A 16415-nucleotide genomic window follows, 5' to 3' on the forward strand; every position below is an offset into this window, starting at 1 on the left:
TTTGGCCCAACAGTCCACACTGCCCCTCCAAAGAGCACCCCACTCAGACCCATCCCCATACCCTTTCCCTGTAACCCTCCATCTCCCATAGCTAATCTACCTATCCTACACAACCCTGGATGCTACGGGCAATTTAGCACAGATAATCAACCTAACCCGCACATCTTTGGACGTGGGAGGAAACTGGAGCACCGGGTGGAGACCCATGCAGACATGGGGAGAACGGGAGAAATTCCACACAGACAGTTGCCTGGTGGAATCAAACCTGGGTCCCTGGTGCTGTGAGGCAGCAGTGCTAACCACCGAGATACCATGCTGCTTCTTCTTCCTTGAGATGATTTTATGCTGTGCCTTCCAAATTATCCCCAGAAACACCTGCCATTGCTGCTCCACTGTCGCCCCTGCTAGGATCTTCTTCCATTTAACTCTGACCAACTCCTTCCTCATGTGTCTGTAGTTACTTTTTCTCAACTGTCATACCATTACATCTGATTCCAGCTTCTCCCTCTCAAACTGCAGGGTGAATTCTATCATACTATGATCACTGTCTCCTAACGATTTCTTCACCTTAAGCTCCTTAATCAAGTCTGCCTCATTACACATCACCAAATCCAGAATTGCCTGTTCCCTTGTGGGCTCTACCAAAAGTTTCTGCAAAAGACCATGTTGTAGACATTCCACAAATTGCTTTTCTTGAGATCCGCTACTAACCTGATTTTCCCAGTCCACCACAATTGTAAATAGAGATTTTCTTATATGCCTGTCCTAGCTCCTGATTTATTTCCTTCTCCACATCCTGGCTACAGCTAGGAGACCTGTACACATCTCCCGTCAGGGTCTGTTCTCCTTTGCAGTTCCTTATCTCTATCTGTACAGATTCTACGCCTTCCGACTCTATCACTTTCGATTTCATTTCATTTCTTACTATCAAGCCAACCTCACGTCCTCTGTCCATCTGCTTGTCATTTCTATAGGATATTTAGTTCCCAGCACTGTTGCCCTTGCAGCCACATCACTGTGATATCTACAACAGCACACCTGGCTATTTCAATCTGTGCTAAAAGTTCACTTGCCTTGTTTTGTATATTGCGTGCATTTAAGGACAATACCCTCAATCCTGCATTGACTGCCCTTCTTCTCATAGCTGTCCTCTTAATGAATGCACCTGAAGTTAGATTCCTGACCCTTTCCATGCTCTCTATCCTATTACTTTTTCTGGAAACTTTAATAACCTCTGCTGAGCCCTCTTCCCACTTTAACTTTTAACATAATTTTCCATGCAACTGAAACCACCCATCCAATATTTAGTTTAAAGCCTAATCCACATTCCTAGCTATGCAATTCGTCAGGACTCTGGTCCCAGCATGATTCAGGACGAGCCTGTTCTATTAGAACAGCTCCCTCCTTCCCCAGTACTGGTGTCAATGTCCCATGAATTCAAACCAGTTTCTCCCAAAGTAAGCTTTCAGCCTCGCGTTTACCTCTTTAATCTTGTTGGTCCTGTGTCAACTTGCTCATGATTCAGGTAATAATCCAGAGATTACTACCTTTTAGGGTCCGCTTTTTAATTTAGCCCCTAGCTGCGCATATTCCCTCAGAAGAACCTCTTTCCACCTGTATCACCTATGTGGACCGCAACAACTGGGTCTTTCCCCTCCTACTCCAAGTTCCTCTGCATCCCAGATAAGATATCCTGAACCTGCGTACCAAGCAGCCTTCCAGCTTTTTGGATTCTTAATCCTGGCCACAGACAGCACTGTCTATTCCCCTGACTATAGTATCCCTGATTACAATTACATTTCTCTTTTCTCAACCCTCTTGAATGGTTGCCTGTACCATGGTGCAATGGTCAGTGTGCTCATCCTCCCTACACCCCCGCTCTCACCCTCACTGGGAGCAAGAATTTCAAACCTGTTTGACAAGATCAAGGGCTGAGACCCTTTCAGCACAACCTTCTGGATACCTCTAACTGCCTTGCTCATAGTCACACTCTCCTGTCCCTGACCGAATTTGAGGTAGTTTATTTAAGGAGTGTGCTGGAGTTCCTCAACTGACCAATACTTGCTACGGGTGGCTGCTACGAATCACAGTGAAGTCCACCAGCTCCCACGTCATGCAGTGCCATTGCCATTGATGTTCTTCCAACATTAGCATCTCAGGAGTCACTACTGATTAAGATAATACTTGAACAACCACACCAATACCATAGTTACAAGAGAAAAACACAGACCAAGTACTATGACAAGTGGCTCACCTTTCAATTCTTCAAAGTTTTTTAATCAAAACAGGAAATGAAGATATGTATGACATATTTATATTTATATATTATAAATATATACTCTGCAGGGATCAGTGCTGGGAACTCTGTTGTTTGCAATATATAAAAATGACGTGGAGGAGAACGTGATTCATAAGTTTGCAGATGACACAAAGATCGGGGAGCTGCGGACAGTGAGGAGGATCGCCAGAAGATACAGCATCTGAGGTGATACATTTTGAAAGGTCTAATGCATGAGGAGGGTATACCATAAATGGCACAAGCATTAACTTACAGAGGAACCTAAGTGTACAGGTCCACAGGTTCCTCAAAGGGGCAACACAAGTGGTTTAGATGGTCAAGAAGGCATATGGCATGCTTGCCTTCATCAGTCAGGCCATTGAATATAAAAATTGGCAAATCATTTTGCAGTTGTATACAACTTTAATTAGGCCACATTTGGAATATTGCATGCAGTTTTGATTATCACACCACCAGAAGAATGTGGAGGCTTTGGAGGGGGTACAAAAAAGCTTTACCAGGATGCTGCCTGGTTTGGAAAGTATATGCTGTGAGGAGACAGTGGACAAACTTGGTTTGTTTTCACTTGAAGATCAGAGGCTGATAGAAGTTTACAGAAGTATGAGAGGCATGGATAGAATGGATAGTTGGAGTCTTTTTCCTAGGTACAAATGCCAATTACTAGGGCCATAGGCTTAAAGCAAAAGGGAAAAAGTTTAAAGGAGATGTGAGAAGCACGTTTTTACATAGTGCCTGAAATGTGCTGCCAGAGGTAGTGGGTGGAGGCAGATACAATCGAAACATTTAAGAGGCATCTTGACAGAGACATAAATAGGCAGAGATTAGAGAGATATGGACCGCGTGGAGGCAAAAGGCAATTAAGACTACTTGCAGTTCTGAAATAAATGGATTAACTGCAGGAAAAGCTATGTTTTAAACAGACAGCTGACCCCGAATGGAACAAGGAACAGGGGGCTACTCCTGATAAGAAGGCAAGCCACAGACTTGAGGTCTCCAGGAATGTAATCAATGTTGGCAATGAAAGAATCCATTGAATTATCAATAATGTCACACCACACCAACTTGAAAGAGTGAAGATTGTATAAGAATCCAACACCAGAACAAGTCAGTATCAGAACTTTGAAGAACAACATTGCCCAATGATCGAACCCTGGACACTTCCAGAGACAGGAATTGTTGGTGAAATCCTGGCTGGATTCTATCATTAATCAGACAATAGCCAAAATAAATTGTGAGGGCTTAAGTTGCTTACTTGAGGGATCTTATTTTGGTTGCTACATGCAATAAAGTTTAAATCATTGTTTCAGTACTTGATTGTGAGATTTCTTAATAACTAGCTGAATTAAAGGTAACTTGTGGTGATTTACCCACAACAACATTACAATCTACTGTACCTATATCACTTTTCACCACCATACAGATACCTTCCTTTATTAAGTGTTATCCCACCTCTTATTCCTTTTGTCCTATTTTTCCATGAATGTTGAGTATCGATGAATAGAGTTCCCAGTCGTGGTCACCCTCACGCTCCGCTCCCCAGGACACTAATCCAGTTTGGTTCAAATGAATCCCATCCCAACAAAACTACTCTCTTTCCCCAGTAGTGGCGCCGGTACTTCATGAATCAGAACCTGATCCTCCCACACCAATCTTTCAACCACGTATTTAACTCTGTAGTCTTATTCACTTTGCGTAAATTTGCACATGGGTCAAGTTGCAATGCTGAGATTATTATCTTTGTGATTCTGCATTTTTATTTAGCTCAGAGCTGCTGTGATCTGTGCCCCTCCAAGCTCCTCTCAAGCTCAGAAGAGATGTCCTAAACCTTGGCACCAGGTAGGCAACTCATCCTTCACGATTCTGCCTTTGCTGCAGAGAGCAATATGTATTCCCCTCACTGTGCTATTACTTATTATTACACTTCCCATTATTCTTCCAACTTGAATGGCACTTTGGACAATTCACTCATCCTGCCTTCAGTCTGTGCCCTTGCCCACACTGGGAGCAAGAATCTCGTACTCTAATGGACATGGGCACCAGCTCAGACTCCTTCATAGCTAAATTCTGGACCCCAATACCTGCTTCGCTCACAGTCACCTCTACTGACCAAACGTGACTTATTTAATCTAAGGGGTATGATTGCCTCCTGCATCACAAAATGCAGGTAACTCCCCCTCCTTTATGTGTTGCAGTGTTTGCTAGTTGGACTCCAGTTTATCAACAGAGCCAAAGTTCCTTGAGCAACCAACATTTAGTGAAGATGTTGTCACTAAGGATCTCAAAGGCAAACAGCAACTTACACATACTACAGTTTTAACACATTGCCTTCACCACTATCACCACCCCTTTTACCTCCTTCCTGTGCCCTTTCCCCTCAACCCCATCACCTCGCCCCTTTCTTTCCCTACAACCTTCACTTGCCCCAATCCCTTTCCCTCAATTCTTCTTTGCTTCCCCTGCCCCTTCTTCACATCCCCACCCCTGACCCATGACTCTCTACCTTCACCCACCCTCTTCTCTATTCCCAGTCCCTGCTCCTGCCAACAGAGTTCACCTTGCCCACCCATTTCCCTATCCTACTAGCTCAATCCTCATTTCCTTCCCCGATCTTCCACCCTACATTCTTCACATTGCCCCCAACTCCCTTCACTTCCCCATTTCACCTCAACCCACACCCTTTCCTCAATTCCCTTCACTCACCCAACATTCACCACAATCTCTTTCACCTCCCCACACCTATTCCTTCAACATAATTCAATTTCTCCACCCCATCCACACCCTTTGTGCTATCCCCTTCACCTCTCCCACCCCCTTTCACCTCCCCCATTCCACCACTTTTCTGCACCCCCTTCACTTCCATCCCCTTAACTTCCCTATTCCCATCTTCCTCCACTATCTTACCCCCATTCTCTCTCCCCCCTAACCCACACACTTAGCCCATTTCTCTACCCACCCCATACTACTATGTATTCAAGAGGGAGCTAGATGTGGCCCTTGTGGCTAAAAGGATCATGGGACATGGGGAAAGGGTGGGAATAGGATAGCAAAATTGCATGATCAACCATGATCGTATTGAATGGTGGTGCAGGCCCGAAGGGCAAAATGGCCTACCCCTGCACCTCATTTTTATGTTTGCCATTCTCCCTAATCCCGTTCCTCCCAACCCTTACGACGTATTTGCGCCAAGCTTATTCTCCCCACCCTGTCCCATTTGAAGGAATATTAAGAAATAAGGGGTGATAGAACGGTGAACTTTAAACACAAAGAACATAGTCCCATTACCTCCTCCCCTTCCGCGTCTCCAAGTCCTCAGCCCGAAGACGTCACGGAGGGTGACGTCCATGACCAGGTGTGAAAGCGCGCGAGAGGCTTGAGCGAGCGGGTGACAGTGTTATGGCAGCGGGCGGACGTGGCGCTTACGGGATGGAGCAGATGCGAGCTGCTGATAGTGAGTCTGTGCCCCGAAACGGTGAGGGGAAAAAGGAAGTCCGAGGGCTCATAGGCGCCGAGGAGGCCTCAGCGTCAAACAGTAGTTGGTAATTGCCGTTTTAGCCGCTGCGTTGGCAGCAGTTTGGTTTGCAATCAACTTTGAATCTTTTGATTCAAAAGATCTGTCTAAATTTCCCAGAGCGAAATTATACTTAGCATCATTTTCAAATCCACAACTATGATTTCCATTCCAGTTGAATGGGACATTTGCAGCTGAATTGTGTGCTTGTGCTGTAACAAGGCAGCACCATCATTGGCTGCAGCAACTAGAGTCATGCATGAATTTTGCAAATATCTTGTTATAACTGGGGATTTTGTAATGAACAAATTTGTTGTATCTTGACAACTATTCAAATTGTAAAAGTTTATGAATTAAGTGAAATTAAAAATGAATGGTTTGTTTCTCACCAATTTTATTCAGTAACTGCCAGAGACCATTTTCTTGTTCTTTGTGTTCAAGGTTCACCAATCTATTATCCCTTATTTCTTAGTATTCCTTCAACAGCTTGCACTTGGAGGTGAGGGCAATCTCCCATGGAGGTGTTAGGTCTGTAATTTAAACATCTGCTGAGGCTTTAGTCTGTGACCATAAGGGACCCAGTTTTAATGTGTTATCATGAGGATGCACAGCTGAGGACTTCTCACTGGAGAGGCTTTGTGTTGATAATGAGAGACGTGCATTTGTCTCGCTTTCTTCCATTCCAGCTGAAAGTGCAAAACAAGCCAAACTGAAAGAATGCTAATTCTATTCATCATATAAGAGATTCATTGCATTCACCTGTTGAGGAAACGGAGGAGTTTTCCCCCTCAGGTTTACAGTGTGTGGATTTGCTGGAATGTAGACATGGCTGTGGTTGTTGTGTGTCAAAATGGGGTTCCAAGTTGCTCATTTGCTGATGATCAAATCAAGGTAATGCTGATGCCTTGACTTCGGATTTTTCCAGGACACCTTATGGCATAGTTTGTTCGGAAATAGAGTGTCAGTTATGCAAAACTTGAGAATGACTAAGCTTTGCTGCCTGCCGCATTTAACTTGTTTAGGCCACGATGCTACATGGCCCACTCCCATTTGTTGTTGAAATCCCCCAGATGTAAAGATGAACTAACATTGGTTGTGCTGTCAGCAGAATCCCTATCTCTCACAAAATTGGTCTTTTATCTGCATATGGAACGCAGCATTGGTGCATGGATACATATGAGGTTAACTAACTGTGTTTGAATTGAGGCAAATCATAGAATCACAAAATCGTTACAGTGCAGATGGACGCCATCCCATCCAGACTAAGCTCCCAACCCCCATCCCTGTAACCCTCCATTTACCATAGCTAATCCGCATAGTTTACATATCCCTAGACACTACAGGGCAATTTAGCATAGCCAATCCACCTAACCTGCAAATCTTTGGACAGTGGGAGGAAACCCATGCAGACATGGGGAGAATGTGCAGACTCCACACAGGAAGTCACCTAAGGCTGGAATTGAAACCGGGTTCCTGGTGCTGTGAGGTAACAGTGCTAACTACCAACAAATGCTTTACATAAGAATTGACTGCAGTGGTGCAAATAATTATCTTACGAGACACAAGGCTGCCTCCACAATTTAAATATTAGATCTACTCCAAAACCTTAGAAAGTTGTATTGTCAACCCAGATTAGGGCCTTAACTGACAGCATGTAGGTTTCCCAAGCAGTGTGGATCTTAAGTGAGGGCACACTGAGAAGTCATTGATCAGTGAAATTGACAGCCTGAAACCCCTTCATAAGTGAAACTGCATTTTTTGCTTTTCTGCCAGTGTGAAAACCTGTATTCACAGGCCTTTTGAAAGCATATCTTCACTGATTTACAAGTGGTTTCCAAACTTTTAGAAATCATTTCACTGATCTTGGAAAAGCTAGTTTCCTGCTTCTCCTGTTAATGTTCACCATAGCATGGAAGTAGCTTAAGTACCACTGATCTCCGATGACAAAACTGCTGTGCATAAATTCATCTCTTTAGTCTATTTTGACATCGATAAAGCAAGTCAGATGCAGGGCTGTCATTTTGTATTGGCTGTGTAAGATCAGGGATGCAAAATAGCTTCTGGTTGGTGGAAATGCAACTTTTGGGTAATGGAATTCTGTCCTTTTAACTTTTCCAACTTCTGCCTCACTTTGGGTGTCGTCACCAACACTGCTAAAGCTCAGAGGAGAGAGTTCCAGTTAGTCTGGACAATCTCTGCCAACAACGAAAGGAACGTATTTGTCTGGCTGCTTAGCAGAAACCAGAGTTCAACAGGCCAAGGAAGTGTGAGCAGCAGTGGTTTTTTTTATTGTTTATTCATTCACAGAATGAGGGCATCGCTGGTTAGGCAGTATTTATTGTCTGCCCCTAACTGCCCAGAGGGCAGCTAAGAATCAACCACATTGCTGTGGATCTGGAGTCACATGCAGGCCAAACCAAGTAAAGATGGCAGTTTCCCACCCTAAAGGACGTTAGTGAACCAGATGGGTTTTACGGCAATCAACAAGGTCATCAGAAGATTCTTAATTACCGATAATTTAAAACGGACTGCTTCAGTATGTGAGGAGTTGCGAATAGTTCTGAACATTGAGCATCCCCACTTCTGATCTTTTTGGAAGGAACGTCACTGATGAAGCAGATGTAGATGGTTGGGCCTAGGACACTGCCCTGAGGACCTCCTGCACAGATGTGGAAGGGTTGGAAGAAGAGCTACTGAATGAAAGTGTGTGGGTATGGTGGGGGACAAGAGAAAGAAAAGAGGGGCATGTGTGATGTTTGTGGATGTGATTCCAATCAAGTGGGCTGCTTTGTTCTGGATGGTGTCCAGCTTATTGAGTGTTCGAGCTACACTCATCCAGGCACGTGGGAAGTATTCCATCACATTGCTCTCTTGTGCCTTGTCAATGGAGGTCAGGCTTTGGGAAGTCAGGTGCGTTACATGCTGCAGTATTCCTAGTCTCTGACCTACCCTTTTAGCCACTGTATTTATATAGCAAGTCCAGTTGAGTTTCTGGTCAATGGTAACTCCCAAGATGTAGGTAGTAGGGGATTCAGTGATGGTAACACCATTGAATGTCAAGGGGCAGTAGTTAGATTGACCATGTCTAATAAGAGACATTGCCTACCATTCGTGTGGCGTGAATGTTACTAACCACTTGTCAGCCCAAGCCTTGATATTTTTAGATCATGTTGTATTTGAACATGGACTGCTTCAATAACTGAGGAATTGAGAATGGTTCTGAACATTGAGCATCCCCACTTCTGATCTTATTTTGGAGGGAAGGTCATTGATGAAGTGGCTGCAGATGGTTGGGTCTAAGACACTACCCTGTTGACCTCCTGCGGAGATGTTCAAGCTGAGGTGACTGTCCTCTTAACAATCACAACCATCTTCCAATGAGCCAGTTTCAGTTTGGCCATGGCTTCTTGATACCAAACCCAGTCAAATGTGGGCTTGATGTCAGCGGTTGTCACCCTTGTCTCACCTCTGGAATTCAGCTCTTTTGCCCATGTCTGAACTAAGGCTCTATTGTGGTCAGGAGCTGAGTAGTCCTGGCAGAACCCAAATTGGGCATCAGTAAGCATGTTGTTGCTAAGCAGTTATTTGACGAAACATTCTGTCACTTTACTGTTGACTGATGGTAGACTGATGGGGTGGTAATTGGCCAGGTTGGATTTGTCCTGCTCTTTCTAAAGGACGTACCGGCACAATTTTTAACATTGTCGGGTTGATGCCAGTGTTGTAGCTGTACTGTGGCAGCTTGCTTGGGGATGTGGCAAGTTCCAGAGCACAAGCCTTCAGTCCTGTTGCTGGAATGTTGTCAGAGCCCATAGACTTTGCAGTATCCAATGCCACCAACCATTTCTTGACTTCACTTGGAATGAATCAAATTGGCTGAAGACTGGCATCTGTGATGCTGGGACCACTAGATGAGGCAGAGATGGATCATCCGCTTGGAACTTGTCATATCCACTCTAATCCTGCCTGTTGTTTTTCCTTGTCATGTTGCCATGCCCTTTTGCATTGTATAATCATCTCTTTTGTCACTTATTCTCTTCTATCTTTCATCCTATCACAGAATTAACCTTTCATTCTTTCCTCTTCCTCACTACCCTGTCACCTCTATAAACTTAAAACCTTCTATATCTCTATAACTTTTTCTGTTCTATTGAATTGCTATTTATCTGAAACAATTAGTTTTGTTTATCCCTCCTCTAGTGGTGCTGCTTAAATTGTTCAGTATTTTCAGCATTATCTGTTTTATACTAACTTTTATTTATAAACGGCGATAAACAGACCTATTGCTGTTTTTAGAGATAACAAGGTGTAGAGCTGGATGAACACAGCAGGCCAAGCAGCATCAGAGGAGCAGGAAAGCTGACGTTTCGGGGGTCTAGGCATTCTGCAGCATCTGCAGTTCCTACTATCTCTATTGCTGTTTTTGCTGTTTCTGTCCTGAATTATTATTGTTTCTGTTCTTCCTTGACATGTTTTAAATTTCCTGTATATCCTGAATATGTAAAATACTGATATTACCAGGAATAGGGTGCAGTTTGCCATTGAAATTTCAGATTGTGAATTTTTAAAATGTGATATGGGTATTAAATAATTTAACAGCATAAGATAAACCTTGACCTAGATTTTGTTAGTTGGTAGTTAAAAATGCAATTCATTTTGCTGAGTAGTATAATTCTATCTGTTAAATTTATATCTTTTATATCAGACTTAATGTTTCACAGTGATGTCTCTTTATATTTCATGGTAATAAACTCCTATAGATAGTCTAAAAGCACAGAATTTTCACAATAGAACATCACTGATGAAACTTGAAGCTCAACTGTTTTGGCCTGGAATCATAAATCATTTTTATTCTTAATATATTTAGAGGAATAATTTTGAAGTGTAACAAACAATCTACCTTAATAAATGTAGATTAGTATAGTGCAAGGTTTGTGTAACTCCATTTGAAGTGTCATGAGACTCAATTTGCAACAAACAACTTGTATGGTTTACTAAGCTATATTATAGGTGCACAATCTACTTTGAATTCTATTAAGGAAAGTAGTTGATTTTTTGAAACTAATTTTAAATCTGTTTATTTATGGGCCTCAGTGGTTTATTAAGTGTGATTTTGGAACTTTATGCACCATGTGAAATGCGATTCTATTCATCAGCTATTTTATATACAGTAATTATATTAATGAATATTAAAATAAAAAATCTAAGAAATCTGAATGGGTGATATTGCTCAAGGTTATGCACAGCAGGGTGACATAAAACATACTTCAAAATAACTGAGATAATAAGATGTAGAGCTGGATGAACACAGCAGGCCAAGCAGCATCAGAGGAGCAGGAAGGCTGACGTTTCGGGCCTAGATCCTTCAGAAAAAATCTTCAACACCTTCAAAACCAACACCTTCAAAATAACTGCATTGCTGTAAGATTTAATTCCCACAGACTATCAAAAGTTTCTAATATTGCATTGTTAATTTTAATTTATTGTTTGCAAAACAAAATTTATAGTTTTAACTTCAAACTGGCTATTAGAATTATTTTCAGAGAATCATAGAACCCTACAGTGTAAAAGCTGCATTTGGAGCATTGAGTCCTCACCACCCTTGAAGATCATCCCACCCAGACCCAACCCTCCCTACGTTATCCCTGTAATCCTGGATTTCCCATGGCTAATCCACCTAACCTACATCCCTGGATAATTTAGCTTGACCATTTCCATCTAACCTGTGCAGCTTTTTACTGTGGGAGGTGACCAGAACACCGAGAGAAAACTCACACAGTCACAAGGACAGCGTGCAAACTCAAAACAGACACTTGCCCAAGGCTGGAATCAAACCTGGGTGTCTGGTGCTGTGAGGCAACAGTGCTAACCACTGAGTCACTGTGCCACCCAACAGAGACAATTTTAGTCAAATAATCATGTTTCATGACAGTATTGGAAGTTGTGATGGCTCATCTTAAATGTGTAATTTTGGTGATGTTTAACGTAATTTCTTCTGTCTCAACAATAGAACAACAGCTGAATGAAGATGTGCTTGCATGGTACCTAAAAACATCAAAGTTAGCATTGGCTTTAGCTGTAATTGGCGATACCCCGCCAGAGAAGAGCAGCAGAGAGTATGCAGAACACTTGGCTGAAACCTTGCATCAGAAGGAGGTAGACTGGAAGTTAAAAGCTGAGGCTTGGAAAGCTGAAGCGTTACATCTACGCCAAGAATTGTTTCTGAGTCGAATGAAATCTGTAGCAAGATCAAGCAATGGTGAGCATATCACAGTGCTCCATGTATTTAATAACTTAGTTAATTTAATTCAATTTGATGCTGCCATGTTGACTGACACTTGATGACCTGCATGATAGGGAGGCAATAGTTTTCAATTTTTGAGACATTTCAGAGGCTATGTGTAATGATTTTGTCACTGGACTGGTAATCCAAAGACCTAGGTGATGCTCAAGGGCCTTGGGTTTGAATCCCACCACTTTGCCTGTCAGGCCTACATGTGGTTGTGGAGCCACAGCAATATGTTGATTCTTAACTGCTTTCTGAAATGCCCCAGGATGTCACTTAGTTGTATCAATGCCTCTTAGAAATGAATCCAGATGGACCGCCTGGTATCAGTCTTGGCACCGAAAACAACAGCGGCAAATTCAGAGAACTGTATCATTAGATTAGTCGAGCAACAGCCTAACATCCTTATTCTCCAAATCATATGTTACAATGTCCCACACGTGACCATCACCATCCTTGCATATGCCCTGTCCCACAAGTAGGAAAGATACAGGACACTATTATATGGATCAGTGTTAGGGACTTGCTCTGGGAGTCCTTAGTGTTGACTTCGGACCTGTAAGGTCTGATGATATCAGGTCAATGTGGGCAAGGAAATCTACTGATTTACCAGGTTACCACCCCAACCCCGCTCGGTTGATTAATCAAAGCTGCTCCATGTTGAATACCAGAGGAAGTACAGAAGGCAGCAAGGGCCAAGAATGTACTCTGGGTTAGTGACCAAAAGACATAGGAGCAGAACTAGGCCATTCAGCCCATTGAGTCTGCTTCACCATTCAATTAAATCACAGCTGATCTAAATCCTTAATGCCACTTTGCTGCCTTTCTCTATAACCATAAATTCTCTTATAAACTAAAAGTTTGTCTATTTCAGCCTTCATATACTTACTGACCAAATCTCAACAGCCCTCTGTGGATTCACTACCCTCTGAGAGAAGAAAGTCCTACTGATCTCTGTTTTAAATGTGCGACCCATATTCTGAGATTATGGCCTCTCGTTACAGACTCTCCCACAAGGGGAAAATCCCTTACTGCATCTGCCCTGTCAAGTCCTCTATGGATATTGTATGTTTCAATAAGGTTACACCTCTATATTCCAATAAGTGCAGACCATAATTATTCAACTTATTCTCCTCATAAGACAGTCTCACCATGTCTGGTGTCAGTCTAGTGAAACTTTTCTGCACTGCCCCAAACGTCTGTATACCTTTCCTTAGATAAGGGGCCCAAAACACGCCACAGCATTCCAGCTATGCTCTGTTTAGTGCCTTGTATAGTTTCAGCAAAACCTCTCTATTTTTATAGTCCATTCCCTTTGAAATAAAGACCATAATTTCATTTGCCTTCCCTGTTTCCTGCTGAACTAGGATGCTGGCTTTCAATGATTCATAAACAAAGACTTCCAATCCCTCTGTTTTCTGTGTTCTTTCTCCATTTATATAACATTCAGCTGCTTTATCCTGAAGTACACAATCTCCTATTTCTCCACATTATATTCTATTTGCTAAGTTTTTGCCCACTCACTTAACCTGTCTATATCCGTCTGCAGACTCTGCATTTTATGGGGAGGCGATGGTCAGTTAATCCAGAGACCCAGATAATGTTCTAGGGACCTGGGTTCAAATCCTGCCATGGCAAGTAGTGGAATTTGAATTTTAAAGAAAATCTGGAACTAAAAGTCTGATTGTCGGAAAAACCCATCTGGTTTAGTAATGTCTTTGGGGAAGGAAACTGCCGTCCTTACTGGTCGGGACTACATGTTACTCCAGACACTTCTGCCCTCTGGGTTGGACAATAAATGCTAGCCTAGGCAGTGATGTCCTTGTCCTGTGAATAAATTTTAAAAAGTCAGAGTGAAAAAGAGGTGTGATGGTATACTGACCACTTGCCTGAATGAGTGCAGCTCCAATAACATTCAAGAAGCTTGATATCATCCAGGACAAATTAACCCACTTGATTGTCACCACATCTATGAATATTCCTCCACTGACACTTAGTAACAACTGATATGCACTGCAGAAAGTCACCAAGACTCCTTAGCCTGCATTTTCTAAGCTGATGACCACTACCATATATACACGGGAGGGCTATCACCTTCAATTTCTTCTCTAAACCACTCACCATCCTGATTTGGAAATATATCTGTGTTCTTTCATTGTCACTAGGTCAAAACCCTGGAATTCCCCGTCTAATTGCATTAAGGGTTCCCCAAACCCAAATGGACTGCAGCAGTTTGAGTAAGCAGCTCATCTCCACCATCTGGAGGGCAACTAATGATGGCCAGTAAATTCTGGTTTAAAGCCCATAAATGGAATTAATAAAAATAAATATTAGAATTACAATGATTGGAGGAACTGAGGAGTTAATTGGTATATCGTTTATGAAAGAAAATTGGCTTTACTGTTCAAGGCTGTTGGACAAATATAATACTGAAAGTTTCTTGGAAATTTAATTGAATGGCATTATCCAGATATATATAGTTACAATGAGTTTTGCAGATCAAACTTAAGCAATGTTGAGCATCCGATATAAAAGTGGGAGGTGGTTTTTGAGGGAGGTATGGTGGAAGATGAATGGGATGGTGGGAACAGAGCAAACAAAATAATGGCCAGGAGGGAATGGAGGAAAGAGATGGATTGAAGGGAAAGGGAAGCTTGGAATGGATTTAATATCTGATTGGACTCTACAAGTGATAAAGCTATAGAGTCACAGAGATATGCAACACGGAAACAGACCCTTCGGTCCAACCCATCCATACCGAACAGATATCTTAAATAAATCTAGTTCCATTTGCCAGCATTTGGCCCATATCCCTCTTAAACCCTTCCTATTCATATAACCATCCAAATGCCTTTTAAATGTTGTAATTGTACCAGCCTCCACCACTTCCTCTGGCAGCACATTCTGTATACGCACTACCCTCTGCATGAAAAAGTTGCCCGTTAGGTTCCTTTTAAATCTTTCCTTTCTCACCTCAAACCTATGCCCTCTACTTTTGGATTCCCCCACTCCATGGAAGAGACTTTGTCCATTTACCCTATTCATGCCCCTCATGATTTTATAAACCTCTATAAAGTCATCCCTCGGCCTTCGATGCTCCAGAGAAGATAGCCCCAGTCTATTCAACCTCATCCCTAAAGCTCAATCCCTCCAACCCTGGCAACATCCTTGTAAATCTTTTCTGAACCCTTTCAAGTTTCACAACATCCTTACTATAGCAGGGAGACCTGAAATGCACGCAGTATTCCAATAGTGGCCTGTACAGCTGCAACATGACCTCCCAATTCCAAAATCAGTGCACTGACCAATAAAGGAAAATATGCCTCCTTCACTATCCTGTCTACCTGCAACTCCACTTTCAAGGAACAATGAACCTTCACTTCAAGGTCTTTTTGTCAGCAACACTCCCCAGGATTTTACCATTAAGTGTATAAGTCCTGCCCTAATTTGCCTTTCCAAAATGCACCTCTCCTTGGCCCATTGGCCCATCTGATCAAGATCCTGTCGTCCTGTAAGGTAACCTCCTTCGCTATCCACTACAACTCCAATTTTGGTGTCATCTGCAAACTTACTAACCATACCTTCTGTGTTCGCATCCAAATCAATATAAATGATGAAAAGCAGTGGACCCTTGTGGCATGCCGCTGGTCACAGGCCTCTAGTCTGACAAGCAACCCTCTACCACCACCCTTTGTCTTCTACCTTTGAGCCAGTTCTGTATACAAATAGCTAGTTCTTCTTCTGTTCTGTGTGATCTAACCTTGCTAACCAGTCGACCATGAGGAACCTTGTCAAACGCCTTACTGATGTCCATATAGATCATGTCCTCTGCTCTGCCACCATCAATCCTCTTTGTTACTTCTTCAGAAAACTCAATCAAGTTCAGGAGACATGATTTCCCATGCACAAAGTCATGTTGACTATCCCTAATCAGTCCTTGCCTTTCCAAATACATGTAAATCCTGTCCCTCAAAATTCCCTCCAACAACATGCCCACCACTGACCTTAGGCTCACTGGTCTATAGTTCCCCGGTTTTCCCTTACCACCTTTTTTAAATAATGGCACCATGTTAGCCAACCTCCAGTCTTCCGGTACCTTGCCTGTGGCTATCAATGATACAGATATCTTTGTAAATGCAAGAAATCAAAGTCTGTATTGCCTTTCTCATCGATGAAAAAATCATGGACTCTTGAAGCACACCAGCTTAAAAAAAAAAGTCCCTGGCCTTTATCAAATTATATTCTACAAGCAGTCTGCAATCCACTGTAATTTATTGAACGTTTAAAAATTGCAGAGTCAACAGAGGAGATTTCAGTCAATT

The 16415-nt window shown here is 42.5% G+C and overlaps 1 protein-coding gene across 2 annotated transcripts in view; it reads left to right on the forward strand.

The window, feature by feature from the left end:
• The first annotated feature begins 5693 nt into the window (after window positions 1–5693).
• Window positions 5694–16415, forward strand: part of mei4 (meiosis-specific, MEI4 homolog (S. cerevisiae)) — an 84844-nt gene continuing 74122 nt past the window's right edge. For both annotated transcript variants that reach the window (XM_048601233.1, XM_048601234.1), the window contains exons 1-2: window positions 5694–5768; window positions 11818–12066. In XM_048601233.1, coding sequence (XP_048457190.1) covers window positions 5723–5768; window positions 11818–12066 — 295 coding nt within the window. In that variant the 5' untranslated portion in view covers window positions 5694–5722. The remainder of the gene's footprint in view (window positions 5769–11817; window positions 12067–16415) is intronic.

Source organism: Rhincodon typus, chromosome 9 (assembly GCF_021869965.1).
Source record: "Rhincodon typus isolate 14 chromosome 9, sRhiTyp1.1, whole genome shotgun sequence".
NCBI lineage: Eukaryota > Metazoa > Chordata > Chondrichthyes > Orectolobiformes > Rhincodontidae > Rhincodon > Rhincodon typus.